Here is a 24,997-nt window from a genome sequence, read left to right as displayed (position 1 = left end):
AGGTAGATTGCTTCAAACAGAGGACAAAAAGAGAGGAAAATATTGATCTGATTACAGAGAGATGGACAGCTCTATTTTTCTCTTCCTATGGCTAGAAGCTTTTTAACCCTTCTTTCAAGGAGTGGCTTCCGGGAAGAAAGGATCACTGGTGGTAGAAAGAGAGGCAGACAAGGTACTCTTTGCACCCTTCCCCTGCATTCCTAAGTGTTCTTTCCCCATTTTTTCTCTCAATCTCCAGAGAGCTTAACAGTACTCCTTGAAACTCTTGCCAAGTTCTTAATGTTCCCTAAATTTTTCACTCTTGAGTCTTTTCTCCTGGGTCTCCACAACCCTTATCTTCATCTGGACTCTAAGCAGACTATACCCTCCCTCATTCTCTCTTTCCCAAACTATTTTCTCTACTTATTTTCTTCTCTGTTATAGATAAAGACAATTATTGTCTTAGTAATTATAAACATTATAAATATTTAATACATTTATAAATTTAAATTTAAAAAATAAATCAACATCTGTAGGGTAAATGGAGGCAGCCTGACTTCCTCACCCAGATGTCTGAGCAACTAAGGAAAGCAGTTTCCCATTACCTTGAGAATGGGTCTGATAAGTAGTATTCTCATAGCCTTGAGACTGGGTCTGGTAAATGGTTCCCATAGCGTTGAGTGGGCTCATATGTGCAGAATCATACTGTTATACAATGTATTCTGGCTTTCTGCCAGCTTTGTCTATATTTTAGTTTATAAAGGAGTAAGGAGCTCCCTGCTGGGTGCCACACAAGGGGACAGGGACATGCAGTGTGACACACAGTGACACACAAGGGGCACGCTGCAGTGCATGGATCACCCACCCATGAATAAAGGCATGTCAGACCTCCCAATGGCTCCATGAATATTCTGTCTGCCCAAATCTCATGAACCTGTCTGGCCTTGAACGGTCACAACACAACATCCAAATAAACTAAACTGTTCCTACTGCTGCTAGAATTTTCCTTTTTATAAACACAAGTTCATACTTCCTCCCTTTTCACCAGATGGACACAAGCAGTTGCAGTACTCCTAGGAAGGTAAAAGAAAAAAATTCTAGGGGAGAAAGAGAGCAATGTCATTGTTTTCACAGACATGCTAACAAATTTAATTGCACAAAGAATACAATCAATTGCCAAACAAGTGAACAGAAACAACCCTTCTTTCCTCTCTCCTTTTCTCTCTTCCTTTCTCCCTCCTTCTCCCCTTCCTTTTCTTCTTTGCTTCCCTGTTCAGTTTAAAGATGAACTAACATGAACTAACACATCCTGGAGCAACTTTGGGCTTCATTAAAGGAGAGGCAGAGCAGTCTATTCAGTCAGGGGTGGAGCTCTTGTCTCAGAAGACCTGGGAAAAGCACAGGGGCGCATTGCAAATTTCAGATTTCCCAAGGATCTATTCAAGACAAACTCCTTAAAAATGTAGCTTAACATCTGGAAGAACTTAATATATTTTTAACCAATACTGCAAACATAGAATTCTTTACTCACATAGATGACCCGGGGTCATTTAGGATATGGAACTCATGAAGAAATAACAGGGAAGAAGCATTTTTAATAAACTTACTGCTTCCTACTTCTCCATACTCAGGTATGACCAGTTCATCAGAACTAAACTCTACATATTCCAAGACAGTCTTGCTTTTCAGCTCTGTGTTGTTAGGTAAAGGTATATATAGTTTTGCCAGTAAGCTTGCCCTTTTATTTATTTCATAAACCTAAATATAAAAGAAATGATTGATAGCTCATTGGAAGTAAAAAAATTTTTAAACTATGATAAGGATTCTCAAGAACACATTTATATTCTTTTTAAAAAGACTAGACTATAAAAATAGTTGTTGTTCTATAGCATTTCATCCATGATTATGAGAAAAGTAGATAACTGTATGACCCTAAAGGTAGAATGCCTTTCACTGGCTTCAAAGAAAATAAACTGAATAAAAGGATTATAACTACAGTTCTGAGAATACCTTACTTTTGTGTGACACTTTTAAAGTTCATTATCTCATTTAAACCTGGTGAAGATGATAGAAAACAGGTATTATTCTTTCCAGTTTATGAGGAAATGGAGTATCTCTATGAAACTACTAGTTTTTATTATAAGTAATAGAAACCCAGGTTGAATTGCTTAGAAAAAAAGGAGACTCATCAGCTCATGTAATCTGATGACAGATTAAACACACTATAGGGTTGGGGGAAGGTGGAAAAGTCCCAGAAGAAGGCGGAAGGGAGGAGTTCAGTAGATAGTTCCACACATGTCCACTGGGTGCCAAACCCAGGTCTTTTGATTCTGTATCCTGTACTTTTACTATAGTTCCATCACTGCCATAATGACAAACCTAAAGTATTTTTCAATACCAAAATCTTAATTTGACCTATACTATGTTGCTGCTGTTTGGGAAAACAGTGATATATACTCTAAGAAGAAGGAAATTAGGGGGGTTGGAAGGGGTGGAATGCCTCTTGAAAGATAAGGGAAAAATGTGCCAATCAAAAGGATGACTGATTAACACAGAACTCAGAGAAAAAAGAGAGGTCAAAGAGGCAAATATTTTTTTCTGGTTATCTAAATACTGTCCCTGTAAAAGTTGATTTAAGCCAATACATGGGTCCCTTTGATAAAGGTATCTGTTAATGCTGAAAGGTTTGCAGGAATTACAACTAATGGATTTAAAATATTCAGCTCTATGAAAGAAATTTCTTATTGTAAATCAGTTTACTGGCTAAAGAGGCACAATGAACTGATAAATGTATTCAAATGATGAGTTGGCACTCTGATCTGATGTATTACCCTGGTAAGTTTGTTCAGGGTATGTAGCTGTATTCTCAGGGAACTGTCCAACCCACTTTCTGAGACTGCAAGGCTGGAGGTCCATCTGATCCTAGATAGAAATAAATGTGAAGGTGAATTCCACGTGGTGAAGTCTCCCGAAGGCAGCTTTGGCCCCTGATGGCAGCTATCAACACCAATGACTGGCAGACACGGAGTGTCAAAAATGCAAATGGGCATTGTAATGGAAGAACTAGAACATCCAAAAGTTCAGAAGAGGGAAATTGCAAGGATGTATGGGAAAAAACAAGCAGTTCACTTTGGCCAAAATGAAGAATCAGTGAAGAGGAATGTTAAGAAGTAAATAAGAAATATAAGTTAGAATCTGTTAGGCTAGGACATATATATTTATTTTTTAATTTCCAAAGTTGCTAATGGTATAATTCATCCATTAGCTAATTCACCCATTAGCTAAGTTAGCTTCTTTTCCTGCCTCTTAGTTTGCTAGGCTTATGTGCTAATAGGACAATAAAAGGTTCACAAGGTGCATTTATCTATATTAGGAGGCATATTTTAAACCTCAAGTGGTTGGATTATTATATCATATCACTGTTTAGGTATGACAGTAGGAAAGTATAGCCAGTATACTTAAAATAAGAATTTAAACAGAGGTACATTCTAAGATGACAGGCACTTGATAGTTCTGATGAATGAAATGAATACAGCCTCTGGTCAAGGATAGCACAAAGCTATTTAGGCATTGTAAAAATAACTTCAACTTAGATTAATAATTATAATCCTCTTTCCACTCTTCAAACTTTACCCCACCCTCACATACACAAACCTATATTCCTTCAAAACTTTTCTTTCAGGTCTAGATGCAAGTTTAACCCCTATATTAGCCATCAAGGCTTCTTGTCTAGATTCCTTTATGGTATCTAATTGTTCTCCATTGTCCTGCTTTCTTCTTTCTTTAGTAGTGCAGGTTAGTATTGCAGGGGTTCTCATGGTGGGGTCTTTGAACAGAGATGGAGGTCTGTTGTGTGTATGTTCTCTCATTAGATTCTTTTTTAAAATATATTTTATTGATTATGCCATTACAGTTGTCCCATTCCCTCCCCCTTAACTTCCCTCCACCTTGCACACCCCCTCCCACTCACATTCTCCCCCTTTAGTTCATGTCCATGTGTCATAAGTTCTTTAGCTTTACATTTCCCACACTACTCTTGCCCTCCCCCTGTTTTCTCCCCACAGTCTATGCTACTTATTCTTTGTGTCTTCTCCCCCCTCTCCTCCTCCCACTCCCCTGTTGCTAACCCTCCATGTGATCTCCATTTCTGTAGCTCCACTCCTGATCTAGCTGTTCACTTAGTTTACTTTTGTTTTAGGGGTGGTTGTTAAGAACTGTGACTTTGCTGTCCTTTCACTGTTCATATTTTTATCTTCTTTTTCTTAGCTAAGTCCCTTTAACATTTCATATAAGGGCTTGGTGATGAGGAATTCCTTCAACTTGACCTTATCTGAGAAGCGCTTTATCTGCCCTTCCATTCTAAATGAGAGCTTTGCTGAATAGAGCAATCTTGGATGTGGACCCAAAGAGGAACACACCAAGGCACATCATAATTACATTACCCAAGATTAAAATGAAGGAGAGAATTCTAGAAGCAGCAAGAGATAAGGGGACAGTCACTTACAAAGGAGTTCCCATCAGACTGTAAGCTGATTTCTCAAAAGAACCCTTACAGGCAAGAAGGGGCTGGAAAGAAGTATTCCAAGCCCTGAAGTGCAAAAACCTACATCGTTAGATTCTTAAAAAGATCCCAAATCCAAAACCAGGTAAAGAACAAATATAACAAGAGACTGAAATTGAGTCAGGGCTGGGGCAATTTGGAGATATCCTTCAATATTTACAATAGCTATACTGCTCATTATAGCTTACTAACCATCTTCTGTCTCACTAGCAATGAATAGTAAATACTACACATTAAGGATTAGTAGGAATTTTAGCAGGAAAGAAGAAAAATATTTAGAATAACCATTAATGAATAATTTTGTGCTTATAGCATAAAAACTAATAATAAATTACAAATATACTATTTGTAAATCTCTTATTTACCACATAGATCAGTTATCTCAATAAAAGAAGTAACATTACATATAACAGTAGCTAACAAGAAAATTAAAATTATGTATGGCATAAAGTAAATGACAATGACATACCTCCAGGCAAATTGTTTCAGGCCAATATATTAATTGGATATTGAAAATTTGCTGAAACATGACTTTAAAATCAAACTGTAGAGGAGATGTTGAAGTACAAGAAACCTGTTTATCATTGTACAATATTTTAATAAAATATTTAAGCTTCTGAATTTTGGCTCTCCTCCTTTGTTCATGCCTAAAAATTAAATAAACTTTTCAAAGACCTTTGAAAAGCAAAATGAATATTAAAATGTTCATTTCAAAATGAACCTTAGCATGTGAAAACATAATCATATTAGAGGGTAAATGGTTTCTTTAACCCCTATATATCTGGATAAAAGCCTCTCCTACCCAGTAAAATGTTTTTTGTTTTGTTTTCTTTTGTTTATTCTCACCCAAGGACATTTCTCTTCAGTGCTTTTACAGAGAGAGGAAGGAAGAGAGAGAAACACTGATTGGTTGCCTCCCATATGTGTCTGGACTGGGGATTGAACCAGCAACACTTCATTTACAGGATGACATTCCAACCAATTGAGCCACACTGGCCTACCCAGTAAAATGGTTTTTAAGAAAAATATTTACTCAAAAATAGAAAAAGAACTAAAATCAAGGTTCTGTAAATCATTCAGCTATTTTACTAAATTATACTTCAAAGCTATTGCTTTACTAAAAGCAATATATAAATTTATTAATTTACTTTAATAAATTATATTTTTACTAAATTATAACTTAAAGATATTATAGCACTTATCCATCATGTTTTATGAGAGGAGGAAACTGAGGGACTTAGTAATGGGGGTTAGAAAGCTTGAATCAAGAATTCAAAAATGTTTTCTAACTCTTAAAAGAGTGCACACGTGCACTGCATGTTTCTGATAACCTCTACGAGGTGGTTCTAGGTCAACAGGCTTGCTGTGCCTTATTAAAGAACTCTACAAATCCCTTTAGGCTTTAGTTTACACACCCTTTTTCTCCTGGACATTCTTTCTCTGAACCCAAAGATTTGAGAGACAAGCAAGAGTGCTTAGTTCTCTAGGGCTTCTATAAAAACACTTGTTGAGAAGTAAATCAATCCCTGGAGTGACATGACATTCCTAAAAAGAGTCTTCTATCCATTATTTATTATTCCCTCAACCAACATTCATTTGAATATTGTTTTAGCTGTAAAGAAACTGACCTAATGATGTTTAATACCTGATACACTTTCTTAGAAGGGAGAATGGTTGGAAGATAAGGTGTGGTTGAAACATAAAAATTCCCTCCTGTTCTCCACCCAAATGGTCCTACTGGCCCAGGATTTCCCTGTCTGCATACAAGCCCATCTTCTCAGTAACGTTCTCAGAGGGTTCAAGGACAAAAGATTAATTATTCTCCCTATTGGTCTCCTCTAACCATACTCCCAATTACCTTTACAGAAATACCTTAATAAATATTGCCCTTCATGTTATCCTCTGAAAGTGGTTTTAATAATGCGCTCATAAACTGATGGTGAAAATTTGTTAATTTGGGGCTATATTTATCTTCAGGTAATCCTGTTTTTTTCTTCATCTGTAAACTTTTAAATTCTTCTTTATTCCTATATTCCTTTATTCCTATACTCCTTTCATTTCTATCCTTGACATCAGTATATTATTCTAGTTTCAATTCTTATTCAACTGGACATTTTAAATGGATAATGAAAGCAATGCCACATAATAGCAATAACTTTGAAAAGATATAAATCATCATATTTCCTTTTGCTGTAACTTCCACTAAGTTTTAGCTTAGGTTTCCCAGCACAAATACTTCCCTTCCTCCTTCTCTTTCTCCTCTTTACTTCCAACTTCCATTCTATTGCTCCTATTCTCTTGTCCTCATTTAAATGGTCCTTTTGCATGTGTGTCTTACATAATAAATGATCTCAGGCCCTTCTGAGAAGCAGGTGCAGAACAGATAAAGCACTGCTTCACTATTGTGCGTCTCTGGTAAGGAAGCTAGTTGTGATCATTGTGCCTTTGTGTCTGCTACTCTTTATGTTCATTTTAAAATGCAACTATCCATTCATTCATTTAATATATATGAATATTTGTTGGGCACCCATTATGTTGCAACATTGTGCTAAATGACACACATTCACAATACTCAAAAGTGAATTGTTACAAAATGTCCCCTGGGACAGAAATGTTGAAAGTTGGACATAGTTCAGTGCTCTAAGTTGCCATATCCTCTTTAAAAGAGAGGAGATCCTTAGGCCTACAGATGGAAATGGCGGTCTGTGTGATACCTGTTTTTGCAAGAAGTGTCCCAGGAGTGGGAGAAACACCTCAAGAAAGAAGTCACAAGTATGAAGGAAAGAAGTTTATGGCAAAGTAGAAAACTGCCCAGAGGGGCCTGCTGATACAGAATACATTTTATGAAAGCAAGGGGTCCCTTAATGACCAAGGGCTACCATATAATCTTATTTTTTTTACAGTGGCTTTATATCCCACCTATCCATATGTGAACAAAAATTACTACCATGGGAAAAACAAAAAACAATCATCAAAGCAAACTTGTTTATCTCCCACCTCACTGATGGATTAGAGATGTGACCCTGGCAATTTAACCTTCCATAAGCATAAGTTCCCCCATCTTTAAGATGAAGATAATACCATAGAGCTGTAGTAGCAATTAAATGTGCAAATGTATAAAAAAGAGTAGCAAAGTGCCTGGCATATGGTACTCACTCAAGGAATTTAACATTATTATTAAAAAATAGATGATTCCTGTGAAGCAAAGAGTCGCTGATTTGATTCCCAGTCAGGGCACATGCCTGGATTGCAGGCCAGGTCCCCCGTTGGGGACACATGGGAGGCAACCACACATCGATGTTTCTCTCCCACTCTTTCTCCTTCCCTTCCCCTCTCTCTAAAAATAAATAAATAAAATATTAAAAAAAAACAACTAGACGATTAACAGACAATATACAAGAAAGAAATAATCCTATAAAAACGCTTACTGTGAACACTTGGACACGTTTGTTAATTCTGCAGCAAAAGAAAGTTGTGGCACCAAAGTAATTGGCTTTATTCTTTCAATATCTGTTTCTTCAAGTTCTGAAGCTAAATATAAGAGATTCTAGGAAACCCAAAAAATAAATATATAATTTACAATGTAAGTTCATTGCTTAGGACAATTATTCTTAAAATTAAACTTTTATTTCTTATATTTGTCATTTTGTTGGGTAACTGCTACAAATACCAAGTTTTCCTATTCTACCTGACAATGAAATATTATAACTAGTTGAGTTGAATGTTATTTTTCAATATAAATACCTCCTGTTTTTCCCCATTATTATATGCTTTTTCTTCAGTTTTCTTATATGCTTTTCCTTCAGTTTTCTTCTCAGTCTCAGATATTTCTGACAGTTTTCCTTGGTTTTGTTCACCACACTTATTTATTTTTATCCTAATTAATAATAAATAGAATTATTTAAAGCAGTAACAATGAAAGTACTGGAGAATTGTAATTGTGATTGCACAACTCTGTGAATGCACTAAAAAACATTGAACTGTACATTTTAAATGGCTGAAAGACCCCAAATAGCCTGAACAATCTTGAGAAAAAAAGAACCTCAATACCTGACATCAAACTATACTATAAGTTCACTATAATCAAAACAGCCTGGTACTGGCATATGAATAGGCATATAGATCAGTGGAACAGAACAGAGAGCCCAGAGATAAACCCACACCTTTATGGTCAATTCGTATTTGACAAAGGAGGCAATGCATTCAATGGAGTAAAGACATTCTCCTCAATAAATGGTGTTGGGAAAATTGGACAGGTATATGGAAAATAATGAAACTATACCACCAACTTATGCCATAACCAAAGATTAACTCAAAATGGATAAAATACTTAAATGAAAGTTGCAAAACCATAAAAGTACTAGAAGAAAACACAGGCAGTAATATTTTAGACATCTCACGTAGCAATATTTTTGCCAATATATCTCCCTAAGCAAGAGAAACAAAGGAAAATAAACAAATGGGACTACATCAAATTAAAAAGCTTTTGCATGGCTAAATAAACCATCAACAAAATGAAAAGGGACCCCACTGTATGGGAGAGCACATTTGCCAATGATATATCTGATAAGGATTTAATTTCCATGTTTAAAGAACTTACGCAGCTCAACACCTGGAAGACAAACAATCCAATTAAAAAATGGGCAAAGGACCTGAATAGACACTTCTCCAAAAAGAATGCACAGATGCCAATAAGCACATAAAAAATGCTCAATGTCACGAATCATCAGAGAGATGCATATTAAAATCATAATGAGATATCACCTCATACCTGTCAGAATGGCATCATCATAAGTCAACAAACAAGTGCTGGTGAGGATGTGGAGAAAAGAGAACGCATTTGACTTGCTGGTGGGAGTACAGACTGGTGCAGCCACTGTGAAAAACAGTATGAAATATCCCGAAAAATGAAAAAAATGGAACTACCTTTTGACCCAGCGATTCTACTTCTGGGAATATGAGGTTTGTCTGGAAAAAGTCCAGCCATTATTAATATAAGAGAACAGTTTGTGCAACGTCAGTGTAAACCTGGCAAGCCAAGGACAGTAGGCTGGATTGCATGTGTATGAATGATGATGACTTCACTGTATTAGTCAGTGGGGACAATAGACACCTTTGAGTCAGCATGTATACTATGTGGCTGATGCATTCAAAATGACTGAGTGAGTAGAGCAATAAATATGCAATAAATTTTGCATTAAGCTTGAACATTCCTCTGTAGAAACTATTCAGATGATTCAGAAGGCCACAGCTATGGGCAACTGGTGAGGGACAGCTTCATCATGACAATGTGCCTGCTCATGCAGCATCACATCTCATGCAGAGTGTTTTGGCAAAATATCAAATCACCCAGGTGACTCAGCCCGCCTGCAGTCCAGATTTGGCATCCTGTGACTTCTGGCTTTTCCCAAAACTAAAATCACCTTTGAAAGGGAAGATATTTCAGACCACTGATCAGATTCAGGAAAACACAACAGGGCAGCTAATGGAGACTAGGAGAACCCAAGGTGCCTACATTGAAGGGGACTGAGGCATCATTGTTCTTTGTACAATGTTTCCTGTATCTTCTTTAATAAATGTCTCTATTTGTCATATTACATGGCTGAATACCTTTTGGACAGTATACATATATCCTAAGAACCCCAAAACACCAATTTGAAAGGAGATATGCACCCCTATGTTCATAGCAGCATTATTTACAAGAGCCAAAATCTGGAAACAGCCCAAGTACTCCTCAGTAGATGTGTGGATAAAAGAGCTGTGGTACATTTACGCAATGGAATGCTACTTGACCATGAAAAAGAAGGAAATCTTACCTTTTGTAATAGCATGGAAGGACCTGGAGATTATTATGCCAAGTGAAATAAATGAGTTAGTGAAAGACAAATACCATATGATCTCACTTACATGTGGAATCTAATGAATGAAATGAACTGACAAACAAGATAGAAACAGAGGCATGGATACATGGAACAGACTGACAGCTGTCAGAAGAGTGGCAGAAGGGGGTACTGGATGAAAGAAGGTTAAGGGATTAGCCAAAGAAAATACATGCAAGACCCACAGATACAGGCAACAGTGGGGTGATGGCCTGAGGGAAGCGGGGGCTGAGGGCTGGCTGGAGGTGGGCAAAGGTGGAAAATGGGGACAACTGTAATAGTGTGAACAATAAAAATAAAGTTAAAAAAATAAATGGGTGAACTGTATGATATGTGAACTTATCTCATTAAAACTTCTAATAATATGTACTTTTTGCCTTCCAAAGTAAATCATAATAGTGGTTTTTAAAGCTCCCCCAGGTGATTATAATGTACAGTAAGAGTAGAGGTGATTTAATACCCAGAATCCCTTTTGAGGGAGATTATTGAGACAGTGATCTTGGGTCCCAGCTTCCTCCCTACTGTTCAGGATCTCTGAGAATGTGATTAAACTAAATGTTGTGGATTTTCCTGCTTGTATAGCTTGAACTTTCTTTATCTTTTAATAAGTCCCTTTGACAGTTATCTGGATCTGCTCCAGGTGGGTAGGCACCTTACAGAGAACACAGATGAAGACAACATACAGGAATCTAGTTTCTCTGTGCTATTCACCAGTACTGTGGTTTGGGTTTGGTAGCCAAAACACAAGGTCTGTAGCTACTTGCCCAGCCAGTTTCTCTAAGATTAACTCAGTGTTACTAACATTTGACAAGGAGAGTTTACTGCCTAAATGAGAAAGGCTATGTCCTCAACCTCTTACCATTATCACCTCATAAAACTTGCTCAGAGATCAGTAATCTCTGTGTGAGGAAATCCAATGCATAATTTTAATCCTGGACTTAACTGATATTTCTGAAGCATGAAACACTATTAACCACTCCCTCCTACTTAAAATACATCCTTTTCTTTGCCTCTGTGGCAAAACACTAACTGGCCATACTCTTGTCTTTCCTCTGGTTTCTTCTACCAGGCCATTCAAAGTATTTTCTCAACATTCAGTCCTCAAGTCCTATTCTCATCTCATTCTCTACCCTCTCTAAGAAGTTTCGTGAACATATAAGGCTCCAATTAAAATGCTAGACTTTCGTATTTTTCTTTCTAGTACAAAACCATTTATCCAGCTGCCAATTCAACTATTTTACTGAGGGATATATCTCAAAGACCCATCAAATTCATTGCACCAAAAACAAAATATATGAAGAAAAGATAACCTGAGTTTAGCGCCTAGGTCCCAGGCCCTCCTGTCGTAATTACTGTCTTTCCTGTAGGCCACGCTACAAGCTTATTCAAGCAGGTGTCCAAGGACGGTGATGGTTGTGAGGTCATCAGGGGTAAACCTGGCCAGGAAATAGAGTTCCTGGGAACATCTTCAAAAATACTGCTTTTCTGATTAATCAGAATGATACTTTAACTGCTCAAACTAGATGTCCCAATTTAGGGTAGTTAGGGCTACTCTACTGGGGCCAACCTGGTCACCAACACTGTGGGAGTTACTGCAAAAGTCTCCTACCAAAATCTGGAGAAGCAAACCCAAAGCTCTGGGAAAGCTGGATGTTAAACGTCAGGAAGAACAAATTCAAAGGGCCTCAGGTGGAACTGGAGTTTAGAGTAGTGACAGTAAGAGTAGGTGGTGAGCAGGCAATTTTGGTTCGCAGGTACTGCTGTGAAGAAGATGATGGCTTCTGTGGCTCTCCTTTTCTACTCAAGGATTCACAAAGCATGAGTGGATCAGATTGATTTAAAGGACCAGAGACAAGACAGGAAGTTTATGTGAGTTTAGGAGTCTTTGATAAATAAAATTCCATGGTGGAACTTTAGAAATCGTCAAAGCATTTTCATTAAAAACCATTGCAGCAGGAAAAAAAATCAACAAAGTAAACACCTTTCTTAATTGCCTGAAATTACACTGATCCTTTATAGTTTTGGGAAAAAAGACCCAGGATCAAGGGGTTGTAGGGAGGGAACCAGTTATTTCACTGAGTCCACAAACAGCTTCAGTCAGTAACAAGTATATTGCTTCTCAGCCTTTTAGCTAAGATGAAGTGTAGTAACAAGTGTAGTTTTTAATTTTAACTATATCTCCCACTAGACATGTTTTGATGACTTGCGTGTTTTACCTAGGAGTATGACTGCTGAGTCCATGTTTAACTTTATAATACTGTACCCAACTGTTTTCAAAGCCTGTATAATTCTACATTCCCACCAGCAATCAATGAGAGTTCCTACTGCTCAGCATCTTTGTCAGCATTTGTTATTGTCCTTCTTATTTCTTTTTTGTTTTGTTTTGTATTTAAACCATTTTAATAGGTGTGTAGTATATTCCATTGTGGTTTTAATTCATATTTCTCAATTGATATGAAATGATGTTGAGCATCTTTGCATGTGTTCATTTGCCATCCACATACCTTTAGTGAAGTGTCTGTTCGAATTGTTTGACCTCTTTTTAACTGAGTTGTCTTAAGTTGTAAGAATTATTTACACATTCAAGGTATGTCTTTTTGACTATATCACATAGTTATGTAGCTTCTTTGTTTTCTCCCAGTTACTGTGACTTCCCAGTTATTCATGTGCTGTTCCTCAGGAAAGTCATAAGGACAAAAAGAACCACACTCACCTCTGAAACTGTAACTTCACTGGGGTGCTTGTAAACCCTTGCTGTTGTCGAAGAGATTTTATCTGTTTCCAAGTCTGTAATATACTGTGTAGTAGGGAGGAGTCCTTTTCCCTTTCTAATTCATAGAGCTGTTTTGTATTACTACAACAATAATGGTAGATAAAAATGTATTTGTAGATTAGAACTATTCATGTCATTAAAATAGCCTGGAAGAATGTATTATGCTAATTCTTCTGAACTCCCTGCTCTACCTCATGATTTTTTTTCCATTTGACCAACATTTTTGATTATTTAGAGACTGAAATTCCATTTAGTAATTTATTTCTTCATGGCTTAAAGATTTTTCACTATGCAAAAGTTCTCCACTAAAATCCATGTATTTCCAGATTTTCTGCATATTTTGTACATATTTATTAAACTTGTTTCAGATTAACAATTAGAACCATTGCTTCAAATTTAGACATTCTTTTCCTGATTAGACATATTATTTGGACACTGGAGTAACATTGTTTTAAAAGATGCCCATTTTCTTTGTCACCCCCTTTACATTCTCCCTTTCATGAAATCTAACACCTGCTTCCACAGGATCTCCTATTAAACTTTCCAATTAAGATGAACTTGGCTTTATTTTCTGCCTTGGGCACTCCATGAAGCTGTTTGAATGACAGTCAAGGTTACTAGTGTTTAACAAATACACTCCTTTTAAAAGCTGGTTTTACTTCTAATTTTTAGGACTTTTCCTTTTGTCATGTTTTTGGCTTTTGTAGATGCCTTACCTTTTTGCCATTTCAGCAATATGTTTCTAAAGATAATATTTGCATTTTGTCAGACATTTTTAGTTGTTTTCATCAGAAGGACCATTCGGGGAATCTAGTCTACCATTCTGATAGAAACAGAAGCCTACTGTCACTTGTTAATTCATTCAGTAAATATATACTGGATGCTTACTACATGCCAAGCACTGTGCCAATTAAGGGAGAATACAAAGAAAAAAGACATCCTCTCTGGGTCAAAGAAGCTTATATACATGTAAATTAATTAACACAATAAAATGGTATAGGTGTTATGATAGAAATACACACAAGTCAGAGCGTGGGCATAAATAAGAGGACAGTAGACAACAGTAGGGAGACTTCACAGAATATGTGACATTCAATTCAAATCAATAAATACATAACAGGTAACTATTATGTGGCAGGAAATACTTTAGGTGCTGGTAACTAATATCCCAGCAGGGACAAGAGTAAATTATTACAAATATTATGAGTACCATGAAAGGGGAAATATGTAAGTGCTATGAGAGTATAAAAAGAGAATTTAATCTAAAATAATGGGTGAAGTAGGAGCCTCCTTGAGAAAGTAACATGAAATTAAGTAAAATATGATGTTGACTAAGTGTTAGGTAGAAGATAATGAAAGAACCTTCTAGATACAAGGGGCATTAAAACAAAGATATATAGATATTAAAGAGCATAGTCCATTTAGGGCACTGGATAATAAAGTTCCAAGGCAGAGGACCCCTAAAATGCAGCTGAAGAAGTCACCAGGGTCAGATTATGTAGATCATGCTAAAGCTATTGAATTTTACCTTAAAGGTACCAAAAAGCCACTAGTGTGGCTTTATTATTTACAAAAATCACTCTGGTTTCAATATGGATCATGGTTTAAAGAGAGGTATTTTAGAAGTTTAGAAGACTATCTGAGTAGTCAGGCTATGAGATAAACACCTGAAATAACTCAGAATCAGTGGGAATGGTTATGCTTGGATGTGAGGGAAGAGAGGAGAGGAAAATGTAGGCATCTAATATACAGTTGTTAAAGGCTGAATATGTAAGTGCCATTTAATTTAGTTGTATTACATGTGCACAGCTTTTCTAATAGAAACATTGTTTTTCAGATGTGCACAAACTTGCCCTTTGCACACTTTGCAGCACGTCAACACCACTCTGAAAATTTTTCTCAAAATAAATATATTACATTGCTTTTTATCTGCTTTAATATAGGCAACAATCCCTTCAAAGCCTCTCTCCCCTGCCACACACACACAGAATGGTAGACTCCTATCCATCATCTTGCACCCTATCTAAAGTCTACTTTTCTTTTTCTCTGTATTATAGTTTACTTGTTGTGTTCATTAAGCCAATATCCGTTCTTTGCTTCCAGTTTGTTTACCTTATAAATAACACTAGTTTATTGTTTTGTAATCTTCTATTCATATTAACTCAACTAATATTTACTGAACACTCATTATATGCCAGGCCCTGTGTGAGGTGTATGTCAACCTTCTCAAGTAATATTGTTTGCATTTAACTAGGTTATTCAAGGAAACCAAGTATTTAAATTAACAAAGTTTGTAGAACTATGTCCAGTCAGTGGGCAGGGAGCCAAGAAAATTCTTTATTTTTTTTAAGATTTTCTTTATTTATTTTTAGAGAGAGGGAAGGGGGCAGAAAAAGAGGGAGAAAAACATCAATGTGTGAGAGACACATCAATTGGTTGCCTCTTGCATGCCCTTAACTGGGGACCTGGCCCCAAACCCAGGCCTATGCCCTTACTCAAAATCAAACCAGCAACCTTTTGGTTCATAGGCCAGCACTCAATCCACTGAGCCACACCAGCCAGATCTCAAGAAAATTCCTTAATTATCAACTCCCTCTCATATATATTGACAACTGTTTTATCTTTTTGAGCAGTGTAACTTGCTACTCAGTAAGTACCTTCCAGCAAGCTTTCCTGCTATTGGAGATTCCTTGACACATAATTATGCTTCATCTTAGAATCATTTTTCCCAGTTATTTCATACTTTCCTAACTTCTCTTCCCAACTAGTCCATAATCCATTGGTTCCCAATTTGTAGATCATATTTTTTTAAATAAGGATCCTTAAATCTATGTGTTCTTTGGGTGCTGTCTTTAGAATGAATAATATCTACATATGTGCGTGTAGAGTAATTCTCAAACATATACAAATGCTTGAGATTAATATAATCCAAATGAAATGAAAAGGATTAGTAAACTCATATTTAAGACCAATGTTTTTTTTAAATCAATGGATATTAAAACTACAACTATTTTTATGTTACATGTCTGTGAAATATTTTTACACACAAAAAATGGGTCTTAAAGGAAAGGCTGGAAGCATTTCTGTAAATGTAAAGAAGAGCAGGGATCTCTTCTTTTTCTTATTTTATATTTTCCATAGCAAGTGCAGTGCTCTATCTAAAGAAGTTACTTAAAAAATGCTCAATGACCCTGGCTGGTGTAGCTCAGTGGATTGAGCACAGGCCTGTGAACCAGAGGATCGTGGTACGATCCCCAGTCAGAGCACATGCCTGGGTTGCAGGCCGGTTCCCTGCAGGCCAGTTCCCAGCAGGGGACCCACAAAAGGCAACCATACATTGATGTTTCTCTCCCTCTCTCCTTCCCCTCCAGAGATAAATAAATAAATCAATAAAATCTTTTTAAAAAATTAGTGTTTTAAATAAATAAATAAATAATGCTCAATGAATACATGAATGGCCCCAAACCTACCTTATCTGCCAATAGTAATCTTTTAAAGATTTTCCAGTCAGCTGGCTTATTTCCAAATTATCATTTGCTAATTTGGTAGCATGTGTTAGTGCTTTAAGCTACAATAAAGAAAAGAGATTTTTTTGTACACTGATTTAACTAATCGCTCCATGAACAGTTTTAATATGTATTCATAAAAGTATACCTTTTGAATATGTTTGGTATATTTCCATCATATTCTGTCACTTGCTTTTTAACTTTATTTTTTATATTTTTTGGCAAACATTTAAAATTTATTTATTTATTTATCCTCACCCAAGGACATGCTTATTGATTTTAGAGGGAAAGGGAGGGAGAGACAGGGATAGAAACATTGACGTGACAGAAAAACATCGATGGCTGCCTGTTGCATACACACCAACCAAAGACCAAACCTGCAACCCAGGCATGTGCCCTGACTGGGAGTTGGACCAATGACCTTTCTCCTTGCAAAACAATGCCCAACCAAGCCACACCAGTCAGGGCCATGCACCCTTACTCTTGACCAAGAAATCTGACTTCTAGAAATCTGGCCTATGGAAATTTTCACATGTGTGTGCAAATATGTAGGTACAAGGATGCTCATTGCTTCATTATCTGTAATCATAAAAAAGGAAATGACCTAAATGTCATGAATGGAGAGTGATTAAACATATTAAAATATAGTTATATTACTTACAGATCTATACATAGTGATATGAAAAAATACAGAATTAATTTTTAAAAACCAAGTTGCCAAATTATACATTTGGGGAGATTCAATTGATGTTAAAAACTGTTATGGCATATGCATATACAGAGATACATGAAAAAGAGACTTAAAGGTTGTGCTCAGAACCATGAGGTGAGGAAAGAAGTGGGACTTTTACCCTTTGAAACGTCTGTATTCCTATCACATTGGAAATGTCTTTTCCAATGAGAATGCATTCCTGTATAACTTCTGTAATTAAAAGAAAACTAGAAGGGAAAAGAGCAGATATCTGCCTAGCTAAGTATCCTTTCTACTGTCTCATACTGTCTGAAACATTTCTCCTTATTCTGTAAGTGGGATTCATACTTATGTAAAGGGACATATTCCAGTTTAAGAATTCCCTGGGTGACAGTGAGTCTTCCACTACTCTGAACTTGGTTTGACCACAATGGCAACAAACAGAGCCATGCATTTCAAACATAAGTTTTACATACATACATATAATACTTGATACATAAGAACAAGGGTCCCCTTTTCCCCACACCTCTCCAACATTTGTTGTCTGTTGCTTTGTTTATGATAGCCATTCTGAGCAGTGTAAAGTGGTATCTCATTGTGGTTTTAATTTGCATCTTCCTGATAGCTAGCGATATTGAGCATCTTCTCATGTGTCTCTGGATCCTCTGTATGTTCTCCTTGGAGAAATGTTTGTTCAAGTCCTTTGCCCACTTTTAAATTGGGTTGCTTGTCTTCTTAGAGAGGAATCGTGTGAGTTGTTTGTATATTTTGGAGATTAAACCTTTTTCTGAGGTATCATGGGCAAATAAATATGTTTTCCCTGCAGTCGGGTGTCTTTATATTTTAATACTGTTTTCTTTAGCCATGCAGAAGCTTTTCAGTTTGATGAGATCCCATTTGTTTATTCTTTCTTTTATATTCCTTGCTCTAGGGGACATATCAGTGAAAAAGTTGCTGTGTGAAATATCTAAAAGGGGACCCTAGTTCACTGTTAGTGGGATTGCAGTCTGGTACAACCATTATGAAAAACAGTATGAAATTTTCCCAGAAAACTAAAAATGGACCTGCCTTTTGACCCAGCAATTTCACTGCTGGGATTATATCCTAAGAATCCTAAAACACCAATCCAAAAGAACCTATGCACCCCAATGTTCATAGCAGCACAATTTACAATAGCCAAGAGCTAGAAGCAACCTAGGTGCCTGTCACTAAACGAATGGATCAAAAAATTGTGGTTACATATACACAATGGAATTCTATGCAGCAGAAAGAAAGAGCGAGCTCCTAACCTTTGCAAGAGCATGGATGGAACTGGAAAGCATTACGCTGACTGAAATAAGCCAGATGTTGAAAGACAAATACCATATGATCTCACCTTTACCAGGAAGCTAAACAACAAAACAAACAAGCAAGCAAAATAAAAACAAAGACACTGAAGTAGAGAACAGGGGGACAGCGACCAGAGGGGAGAGGGGAGGGAATTTCAGGGGTAAAAGGGGAGGGATTTAGAGGAACTAGTATAAAGGACGCATGGACAGCAGCTAAGGGGGATGGAAACAGGAGGGAGGTGGGGAGCATGGGGGGGGTTGGCTGGGAAGGGAGTAAAAGGCAGAAAACTTTACTTGAAAAATAACTAAATAAAAAAAAAATAACTGCAAAAAAATACATAAGAACATATAATACATAAATTATAAATCTGTATTTAGGTGAGAGACCAAAGAACATACTCTAACACTTTTTACATTTTACTGGGAGGTTAGAGACAATGTTTATATGCATATAAGACAATAAATTGAAGAAAAGTAAAAATCAATTAGGCAATTACTTTTGGCTCCTAAGACTTAATAATAATAATAATAATAATAATACTGAAACATGTTACAATCATGATTGACAGACACATCAAATCATGATCAAAATAACCAAAATGTTATTTTATACAAAGAGCCATGGTACATGAAAAATACAGTCTTATATACAGTGATAGAACGCTAATGAAATAAAATTGATACTGCTAGATGAGGTTTTAAAATTACATATTTTTGGAAAATTATCTATATAGTAGAAATCCATGAATCAAATCACTTTTTTCAATGGTCTACATCTGAATTTCAGAGTTGGTTCCTCTATTCATAAAACAATGACCAAATTATACTAAAAGTTAGGACATTCAATATTTGTTTTAGGAACTATTCCAACATTCAATATTTGTTTTAGGAAATATTCCAACATTATTAATGCATGGTCTTCAACTATTAAGTGCCTCCACACAATTGCTACATAAAAATTCAATTGAATGGATTCAGCCCTATGAATTTTGCACTTGTATTTTAAAAAGCAGATATAGGTGACTCAATCAGGCTTGAATGTTTAATTAAATACCTCACTAAGTTTATATTTTTCAAATGTATTCATTTGTTGTATGAGACCTATCAAAATCTTTTCAAAGGAAACACTAGTTAACAAAATGCTCTCATATCAGAAACTCAGCAGTTTAACTGAGAGGTACAAATTCCAAAAATAACCAGTGAGTACTCCTTTGATTTCCCTTCAGGCTGTATATACTCTTTATGATGTCATTAAGTGATATTTGGATTAATCATTATTGAACCAAGACGTCTCACATTTGATATGAGGTTCAAGATCTCTAATATTTTTATCAAAAATGCTCTATTACAAGACTAAAAACAGCCATACAACTCTTTTAAATAGTAATCATTTCAAATACTTTTCTTGAGTCATAGGACCAAGGACACCACTGGTTAGTAAACCATTTGTAAGTTCTACATGTCCTGCAGGACATCTCCGAGGCTGCCCACCTGGCCAGTCAACTCCTAGTTTCTTTTCAGAAAAACTGAAATTGACCATTGTTTTAATTGGTTAAATAATTAAAGTGCTAAGGGAAAATGTTCTGAACTAAGTGGCTTGTTTACTCTTTCAATATTAAATGTTCAGCCCAGTAATATAATAAAAACCATTCTCACCTTCTCCAAAAGCAGCTGAGATAAATTCTGTTGCTGCCTGTCCTGAAAACACTCATAAAGTTGGAGCAGCCTAGCACATAATACTTGTTCTTGATTGAAGAGAGGATGATGGCTAAATTGCAAACCCACAATATTGAGATCTAATTGGTACTTTTTCCTTTGACCTTCCATTTTGGTCCTAATGGAGCTTTCTAGATCAGATTTCATTGCCTTTTGAAGAAAAATATGTATATGATGTTAATTTGATTCTGTTTCTTTTAAAATTACAATTAACTTCTCCTTATAAAAGTAACATGTTAATTATAAGAAAATTAAGAGACACAAAAGCAAAAACCAATAATTTGATCCTTCTTTCTTAAAGTTGACTATGGCCCTTGATTTCATATATTTATACAGCATTACAAATTATTGCTTATAATACTGTTTTATGCCAGTAGAGGTTGGGCTTTCAAGTTGTAAGCTCCCAAATAATTTCCTATAGGAACACTGCAACAAATGGTGGTCCAAACTGCTGAGTGAATAGTTCAACTACATAGTGATATAACTGTCATCTGTGGGCAAGAGTTAAATGGTAAACCCTTATTAAAACATTGTTCCAAAGTAAATATGTTGGTAATCCCCTGGAAAATTCCCTGGAGGGGCCTGGACCTTCTGAGCTAATGCTATCTTGTAAGGAGACCATTTTTCTTTACACATGAGGCTGTTGTCATCTGTATACCAGATCATCTCTAAATCACCTGAAGTTTGTAAACCTTAGATTATAGGCAAAATGATTCAACAATGTTTTAGTATCCTACTTTGAATTCAAGCACATATGTATCAATATGCACGTCACTGGTTTTTAGTGATATAATCTGAGAAGGCTAGTAGGTTACTTAGCATGTATAGCCCAAGTCAGGCATGCCCAGCCACTCCCAATAGGAGACAAGGTTGCATCCACCTAAGAAGATTAGCATGAGCCCTCTCTCTGGATCAGTCTGTGACATTGCTATTACACCTTCTGCTATAACAAAATAACTCTGACCCACCCCTGACCTGGTATGGCAGATCCAGTTCCTCTCGGGACTGTAGTCACCAGCGTGAAGTCTACATCTCTCCTGACCTAGGAATCTTCCCCTTTAAACCTCACTGTGTTGAAGGTAGGCAAGAGAACAGCCATAAGGCTTTTGTTTCATTTTATCCTTGTCTTGTCTCTATTCTCTATGTAAGGGCCAACTCAAAGGGGAAAACCTGCTCTACATTCTATCTATAAGATTTAGTTAATTGGTAGTAAATTGGTCATTAACCAAGCAAAACTACCAGGAATATAAACAGTTTCTGTGGTAAGCAACCAGATTATAAATGAATTTCTGAGAATTAAAGTTGGTAAGCTAGAGGTGCCTGTTTTATTAAGCAGATTCAATGTTAGTCGAATGACTATGTTGCTTACTTTCTTTGGGTTCTGTTTGAGTGATGCAAGCGCCCACTCTTGGTCCTGTCCCATGAGTACCTACTAAGGTGTTCACAAAGTAGAGAATGGTAGCTGAGATAGAGAGTGGGTATCTAGCAACAGTCAAAGGAAGTGAGTTTAGGCTGGAGAACAAAAACTAAAGCTTGGAAGTGACCATAGGCTTCAAATAGCTAAAGCCCTGTTATGTAAGTGAAGTACTTTATGAGTTCTTTATGACCAAACAAACAAGGTCAAATGAGTGGTAGTGATCCAGGAGGCAGATTTTAATTCAGCACAGAAAACAATATGTAATTAGAACTGGCTAATACTGAAATGAATTCTCTTGAGAGGTGGTAAACTACCTGACACTGGTTATATAAGCAGCAATTAACTAAGGGGATTAAGTGAACTTCTAGAACTAGGTGTGTTAGAAGAAAAACACAAATATCTAGGTAACAATGATTCAAAGGCCAGATACAAGCACAAACACATCCAAGCTGATGCCATGTGTAAAATCCTGGTAAATATATGAATGCTAGAAGAGGGAGTAAAGGACATAGTCAAATAGGTAAAACTAGTCACTAAAGAATGAGCAAATAAGGTGTGGGGTAGGAGGGGTACAACAGGGCATTAAAGTACATAGCAGAGGAAACAGCAAAGAGAAGACTTTGATATTCAGGCAGCTATTATCTCTCTTCAGTTGTCCTTATATTTATTTACTCTGGTGAGAAACCCCAAGTGAGCACTGTTTTCAAGGCTGGCTGGGCAGAGTAAAAAAAATATAGAGAAAGGAAAAAGCAGGCAGAAACATTTGTCAGATGTGACTTCCAGCACATTACTTGTTAAGGATGCTACAGAATGAATTTCAACACTCAGGTTAGATGCTTGGTGAAGCAACATACACATATACTCCCAACTCTAAGAGCCCACTGAATACTGAAATCGTGCTTGGATGATGCACTGGAGGAAAAAGTTACTTGTTCAGTCCGGTGTTCCCAACTTCAGAATCCAGCCCTGACGTGTGGCTCAGTGGCCTGAACGCCAGCCTGTGAATTGAAAGGTAGCCGGTTCAATTTCCAGTCAGGGCACATGCCTGGGTTGCAAGCCAGGTCCCCACTTGGGGATATGCAAGAGGCAACCAATCGATGTATCTCTCTCACATCAATGTTTCCCTCCGTCTCTTTCTCCCTCCCTTGCCCCCTCTGTAAAAATAAATAAATAAAATCTTAAAAGAATCTGGAGGTTTACAAAGGCTAATATGGATGGTGGTTAATCTTTCTCCAAAAATTGTATGTTTTGAATTTACTTACCATCCTTTTGTTCATTCATGTACTCACTCGTTCAGTAAGCTTCCACTGATTCAGGACCTCTCTCCCCAACAGCAATGGTCTCTGATAATTGTGTTAGATTATCTATGCTGTATCTTGAGCAAAATAAAAATAATCCTATGTCCTGCTATCTAGAGATAATTATTAACTTTGATATATTTTCCAGTCCTTTTACCCAATATATGTGTATGGATATACCTGTCTATTCATTGATAAATTCATTACCTATTTTTATAAAATTAGGATCATATACGATTTTTCATTTGGATTTTTTTCCACTTCGTATTTTGAACACTGACCTGTATCAGTAAATATTCCTCAAAAACATAATTTTAATGGCTATTTAACCTTTCATCATAGTTTTACCATTATATTACTAGATTTATCACCATCTATAAAACATAAATTAATACCACAAAATAAGTTATAATTGATATTACAAGAATTCTAACCATAGTTACAAATAAACTGTTGTTGGTTACCTTCCTGTACACAGTCTTCAGTGCTGGATTTAAAGGTTCCTGACTTATGTTTAGTCTGAATTTCCAAGAATGTCTAACAGGTGAAGGTAATGACATTATTTCAGCACTTTCTTCAAACCAACACATTCCCTACCAAAAATAATTAAGAAAAAAAATGATTAAACATTCCATCAAAAACAAATACCACACACTATCAGTGAGTGGTTTAACCTGTGAGCTGGCACACTTGCCTCTTCTAGTTGAAGCAGGCGGTTTTCCATCTTGTTGCAGGTCTTTTTATAGACTTCTGGCTTTCTCTGCATATAGAATCCTTCGTCTTCTAAAATGCGTGGCATCATATCTTTTGGCAGTTTACGGTGGTTGACCACTTAATACCAAAAACTATATATTACTTTAATGTCCAAAATAGTGAACTGGTATTGACTGAACAAGGAGCAAAAGGGAACTCTCATGTACCTACTGCTAAAGTCTAGCCTGATACACACACACACACACAAACGGCATATGAGTTCTCTTAACCAATTCTCTTCAACTTAGAGAAGGCATGAAAAACAAATATACAAAATATTCTATAATTTTAGATCGGTACTTTTTATCTATCCAGCACACAAAAAAACTATTATCCTTTAAAATGATTCATTAAGGACTTAAATATTTTCTTGGGGGAAAGTGGTGGTGGGGAAATGGAGGTAACTGAGTTAGAACAAAAAAATTTTTTTAAAGATTAAAAAAAAGAACATTACCTGGAGAATTACTTGGCACAAAAATATTTGCCTGTTGTTTTTTTATTTGTTCTCGATCATCTTCATATTCAGCAGCTTTTACTTCAAGTAAATCTGGAAAAATTACTTCTTCCATACAATCTTCATCTTGGCTTTCAGCAAAACCTTGTAAATTGTCACCAGGTGAAAAATGCTTGGAACAACTTTTACTTACTGATCTCTGTTGAATACCAAAAAGAAAAATAAATATCTATGATTGTCTTTCTCATCTATGCCTCCCAGTTCAAAGTCAAGCTGACATTGTTACAATGAAATTTCACTGAACAGAGGAACTCATTTAAGATATAATATTTTAAAGTATGATTTTTCTATAGCACTTCCTTGCAATTAGGATTGTAATTCAAGCCCTCCTCTCCTATGGAGGACATTCTGAGATGTTGAACTATGACATATCAGTCACTGAGAATTCACAGTGTAGGGCAAAGTCTAGAGACATCAGGCCAGGTGGTCTTAAACCCCATTTTTTCACTATTCAGAAAGCAGTAGTATCTAAAGTGATTGTGGAGCATTCCTGATGTTTTCTGGATGGTGTTTAAGAAAAAAGAAAAAAAGTAAAGATTCAACATAGAAGTCTATGGCAAGTGATTATAGTGAAATTCTAAA

General features: G+C 36.3%; 1 protein-coding gene across 3 annotated transcripts in view; it reads right to left on the bottom strand.

The window, feature by feature from the left end:
- Positions 1-24,997, bottom strand: part of CC2D2B (coiled-coil and C2 domain containing 2B) — a 96,112-nt gene that overhangs the window by 58,776 nt on the left and 12,339 nt on the right. Inside the window, exons 7-16 of one of the 3 annotated variants that reach the window (XM_053662461.1) lie at positions 24,356-24,554; positions 23,843-23,979; positions 23,613-23,741; positions 20,374-20,583; positions 16,663-16,760; positions 13,133-13,273; positions 8,285-8,417; positions 7,969-8,087; positions 5,010-5,187; positions 1,587-1,737 (exon numbers count right to left, since the gene is read on the bottom strand). In XM_053662461.1, the coding sequence (XP_053518436.1) occupies positions 1,587-1,737; positions 5,010-5,187; positions 7,969-8,087; positions 8,285-8,417; positions 13,133-13,273; positions 16,663-16,760; positions 20,374-20,583; positions 23,613-23,741; positions 23,843-23,979; positions 24,356-24,554 (1,495 nt within the window). Of the gene's footprint in view, positions 1-1,586; positions 1,738-5,009; positions 5,188-7,968; positions 8,088-8,284; positions 8,418-13,132; positions 13,274-16,662; positions 16,761-20,373; positions 22,849-23,612; positions 23,742-23,842; positions 23,980-24,355; positions 24,555-24,997 lie in introns of those variants that run through there. The other 2 variants (XM_053662463.1, XM_053662462.1) reach the window with 2 other exon arrangements.

Source organism: Artibeus jamaicensis, unplaced genomic scaffold (genome assembly GCF_021234435.1).
Source record: "Artibeus jamaicensis isolate MK-2021 breed Jamaican fruit bat unplaced genomic scaffold, CSHL_Jam_final contig_252, whole genome shotgun sequence".
Classification (NCBI taxonomy): Eukaryota; Metazoa; Chordata; class Mammalia; order Chiroptera; family Phyllostomidae; genus Artibeus; species Artibeus jamaicensis.
The sequence above is the reverse complement of the archived record's forward strand: the minus strand, read 5'-3'. Positions and strand labels throughout refer to the sequence as shown.